The sequence below is a fragment of the Berghia stephanieae genome, unplaced genomic scaffold (assembly GCF_034508935.2).
Source record: "Berghia stephanieae isolate SIO BIC M18660-M18661 unplaced genomic scaffold, UCSD_Bste_1.3 scaffold1573, whole genome shotgun sequence".
NCBI lineage: Eukaryota > Metazoa > Mollusca > Gastropoda > Nudibranchia > Aeolidiidae > Berghia > Berghia stephanieae.
In genome coordinates, this window is record NW_027622594.1 from 1 (window position 1) to 5000 (window position 5000).

The 5000-nt window shown below is 37.1% G+C and overlaps 1 protein-coding gene across 1 annotated transcript in view; it reads left to right on the top strand.

The window, feature by feature from the left end:
* The first annotated feature begins 354 nt into the window (after nucleotides 1-354).
* Nucleotides 355-5000, top strand: part of LOC144961158 (monocarboxylate transporter 13-like) — a 10744-nt gene continuing 6098 nt past the window's right edge. Inside the window, exons 1-2 of the mRNA XM_078894450.1 lie at nucleotides 355-603; nucleotides 3078-3754. Of these exons, the coding sequence (XP_078750576.1) occupies nucleotides 3673-3754 (82 nt within the window). The 5' untranslated portion in view covers nucleotides 355-603; nucleotides 3078-3672. The remainder of the gene's footprint in view (nucleotides 604-3077; nucleotides 3755-5000) is intronic.

The window sequence follows — 5000 nt, forward strand, 5'->3', positions numbered from 1 at the left end:
TACGGTAAACACTTGAGATTTAGACCCAGTTCTCCATTAAAATGAAAATAGCTCTGCGCATGGCGGAAGTCATCGTATTTTATCAAACTAAAAGAGGACCACGCCCACTTTGTTTAGAGTCAGAGTCCTTTCCTTTAAGTCCAAGGTGTAAACAAAATAGTTGATTCGATCGTTATGACATGCGTCAAGGGCGTGTTTTGACGGGGCATCACGTGGTTGGCTCTATAACGATAACACAAAAATGTAATCGATTTTACACATTCATTACCCTGGAAGTGTTTATCCTACTTTGCGTAATAGGATAGAGTTGAAATACAGTCACAGACAGTTTTGTGATAGACTGTATCAAAACGGTTTTTCTGTCGCGTTAAACATGTCGGTGAAAATTACAATTTAATCTTAAAATGCTGTCTCTTCAAGAATTTCAAGAGAGTTTTTTGTTGTTATTTTTTAGAAAAAGGATTTATTTGTGATTTTGATTGGATAACAAATGTGTTAAGTACTTTTTTACTAAACTGCTTGCAGTGTATAATGCATCTTGCTTATCTTCGTCTACTTTTGTAGTACCCATGTTCCGCAGTTGTAATGATGCTACGTTTTTAGGTAAAATACTCATAACATCCGCCTGTCGGTTATAACCAAGACACAAAACTGTAGTAACCTTGAACGTTTATATTCTGATTGATAAATTTAGTGAGTAGTAATCACCAAAATAATTATAATTGATCTTTTTTATAGCGCAATATCCACTAAAAGAGCTCAAAGCGCTTTACAAGTGGTCTCTGGCCAACAGCAACATTTAACATATAGGACGGTACATGACGCTGTTAGGCGATATTACATTTTTTCAGACAGAGACAACGCTGTTAACAGCCAGGTACTCATTTTACACTTGAGTACGGTGAGAGAATGTGAGTAAAGAGCCTTCTCATAGGACTCAACTGTGCGCCGAGCGAGGCTCGAACCCAGGACCTTCCGATCCGAAAGCGAGCGTCATCCACTATACCATATAGCAGCTGTCTAAATCACTAAAAGAGCCGATGACGTTAGTTTCGTTTCTTCTATAGTAGGACTGACTTCACTTAAGTCCGCTATGTTTGAGTTTAGTAAAAAAAAAAAATGAATGTTGTTCTCTCTTATTCATAGGTTAAATTTTAAACCATAAGATGTGGAAGTATTAGACTTTTTGTAGATCCGTAGCTCAAGGCCAACACAATGTCACCCACATTGCACAGGAATGATGAGTGCCATTTTAATCGATCAGCATTTGAAGGAAGAGTTTTCTAGCCAAATTTTTTCAATATGTGTTTTATCAGAGGACGGCAAGAGTCACAGCTTTCTATAATATTATGTGGGTAGAATAGAGGATGTTATTAATTATTTTTAATGACTAAGATCACGTCAGAGAGATATGATATGAATTAATTTGTGAATAGTGTATGAACAATATCCCTTTAGTCGTTATGTATTTAAATACACAATAGCGCCCCCCCCCCCCCCCCCTCCTGTGTAGATAGAACGAAGCTGACGTCACTCAAGTCTTTGTTCTTGTTTTTTTTTTTTTTTTTTTTTTTTTGCCATCCATTTTGATGAGTAATTCTCACTAAACTGTGTTAACCAGACTACAAGCGTTTAAGGTTACACATAATATTTTGTATTGGTAACGTATCTTTGTTATTGCATTTATGGTTGCCGAAATGAGTAACAGTGCGTTTTACGAGATTGAATAAACAAATACACATAAAATGAAATAATGTTATTTCTTTAGAATTTGTTCCAAAGGAAGATTGGATGGAATAATAAGGCGTTTACCGCAGAGCAGTGCCGCAAAGTGATATCACACATACCACGCAACGTGACGGGGAATCGAACTCGGTACCATCAGGGTACGATGCAAAGGCCATATCATTGCCCACGTGCTACCATATTATGTATGTATTAGGCCGTCAAGTAAAACTAAAGAATTAATAAAGCGTATTATCCACTAAACGTGTTAAAAGCTCTTTACAAGGGATTCAGTAGCCAACAGCAGCATATAATATATGATATTATATACATATAACATATAATAGGAGACATGATACCTGTTAGGCGATATTACAATTTTTGCTAGTTGTCAAGTTTACACTTGAGTGCGACGAGAGAATGTTGGTAAAGAGCTTTTTTTCCCCAAGGACTCAACTATGCGCCGATCAGAGTTAGACTCAAACCCCGGACCTTCCGAAGACAATTGTCAAACCACAAGATCTCAAATTGATTTAATTTAATTGAGCTTTTATATAGGGCAATATCCACTTAACGTGCTCAAAGCGCTTTACAAGGGGTCCCTGATCAACAGCAACATTTAACATGTAGGACGAGACATGACGCCAGTTACGCGATATTACAATTTTTTGGACAAAGACAACGCTGTTAACGGCCAGGTACTCATTTTACACCTGAGTACGGTGAGAGAATGTGAGTAAAGAGTCTTTTCCAAGGACTCAACTATGCGTCGAGCGAGGCTCGAACCCAGGACCTTCCGATCCGAAAGCGAGTGTCATACCACTAGACCACAGAGCCGCACAAATACTCCAAAAAGGATATCAGATTATGGTTACTCGCATTATAACAAACGTTATTACAAGTTGAGCGCCTATAATCATGTAAATTGATGTGCTCTTAATTATCATCTCTCGGACTGTCAATACCACAAAATAACGTATGTGGTATTGCATACCTTGTTCTGTCTAGAAAGCATTACCAACTATCCTTTACATAAAATACTTGCTAAAAGAGCATTGTTAATTTACTATTATAGTAAACCGTTCATCACAGTTGTAGCTCTCCTCTCTCTCTCTCTCTCTCTCTCTCTCTCTCTCTCTCTCTCTCTCTCTCTCTCTCTCTCTATATATATATATATATATATATATATATATATATATATTTATATATATATATATATATATATTTATATATATATATATATATATTTGGAGGCTGTTTTATTCAATTTTGTAAAAAGAAAAAATTACATCACCAATGTTATTTTCTTCATTATATTAACCTTTCGTATTGTTTTCCCCCTCCTTTTCCAGAAGCATCAAGCAATATCAAGCACTTCAAGGATTATACGAATTCAAGATAGAATTATGATTTGCAACTCAATATTATACATATTGTATAGATGGAGACAACGAGTCCAAGTTTCAAGAGTTTATTTCAGGCCATTGGGCAATAACCATAACATCTCTCTAAACAAGTTATTCTAACAGTAACAAAAGAACGGTGCTAATGTTAAATTAATAAACGGTCACTGCTTTCTTTATTATTACCATATCACGTCAAAAGGACGACAAGAACTTGTGACAGATGACAGCAATTTGTTGAATGCTTGCTTGCTTGATTGATTGATTAAGTTATTGATTCACCTACTGATTAGAGGAAGATTAATTGGTTAGATAGATAGATGTACTTGAAATCGTGTTTTGTTCTGCTTTGTTTTTGAGTGCCGCTTTTCAACGTATTAATAAGCATCGTGCATCACTAAGAAAGAAAAAAAAATATTGCATTGATACATCTTGGATACCACAATCATCTTGACTCAAAGTGAAATGTTGTGCATGCAAAAAAGACGCCCGTTTAACATCTATTTATGATAGTCTATATAAATCTATGATTGGTTAACACGCAATGGGGAAGGCACCTTTTGACTTCATCACAACTAACACGTCTCATCCTCTGGACAAAGGATGGTCGTGGGTCATCATGATAGGTGAGTAAATAAATACAACTCATTCCTTTCTATTTTCATCTTATTGTTAGTATGTGGGGCCCAACACCTCAAACCGGTATTATGCTGGGCTGGATTAGATGCCCAGGGGTCCCGAGATTTCAGTTGATAGAGCACTAGCTTCACACGCAAAGGGACCAAGATCAATCCTGGATGCAGACGAGATTTTGTTTTACACCCCCTCCCCCTCCTCCATGTCCACCCAGCAGTGATTGAGCAGCTGGTTCTGTTAGATCTGGTGGAAAGTACTTTGCGATAGACGAGCCAATCAAAGGGGTAGCAAGCAATTGCTATTGTCCGTTTAACGCTATAGACAAACTCTCCAAAGTATGCCCTGGCCCATGATGTGGCGGTTTAACTGGATTTCACTGTGTGTACTCAAAATCGAAAAGTGGTAGCTTTTGATTCTTGTTAATTTTAGCAGAAGGGCATTGCATATTAAGATAAAGTTCATTGCCATTTAGATAATAGGTAGTAATTAAATCATGAACGATACACTAAATTTCGCCTTCAATTTAGAATAAGCAGTTGATAGTTAGATAACCCATTTGTGACCCATCATCTCAAAACGGTATTATGTCAAGATGAAGTAGGTAGTTGAAACTGAATTTCGATGGTCGTTGGATCAAACCTGTGAACTCCCGGTTTTCACGATCGGCGGATAAAAACTCTGAAGTCTACATCAAGCTTTGCGCACTATGTTTTATTACATTAACATTTTAATTTTTTTTTCGTATGGAGACAACGGTGAGTGTTAACGGCCAGGTACTCATTTTCACCCTGAGTACGGTGAGAGAATGGGAAAAAAGAGACTTTTCCAAGGACTCAACCTATGCGCCACTCGGGACTCGAACCCAGGACCTTCTGATCCGAAGGCGATTGTCATACCACTAGACCACAAATTTTCTTCGAAGACAACTCTGTTGCCGGTTAGGTAGCTACTAATGTTACATCTGAACACGATAGCAGAAAATTGGGAGCCTTTTCCAAAGACTCGAACGAAGGACCTACCAGTCCGAAGGGAGGCGGCCATATATTATAATACTCCAAGCTTTATGGTTTTTTATTTTGTTTGTTTGATTTGTTGTTGTCTTTGTTGTTGTTGTTGTTGTTGTTGTTGTTGTTGTTGTTGTTGTTGTTGTTGTTGTTGTTATTTTGTTTTCTTTGTATTTTTTTTTTTTGACATTTCGAATTTACAAGTTTAACAATGGCATGGCGCATAATATAA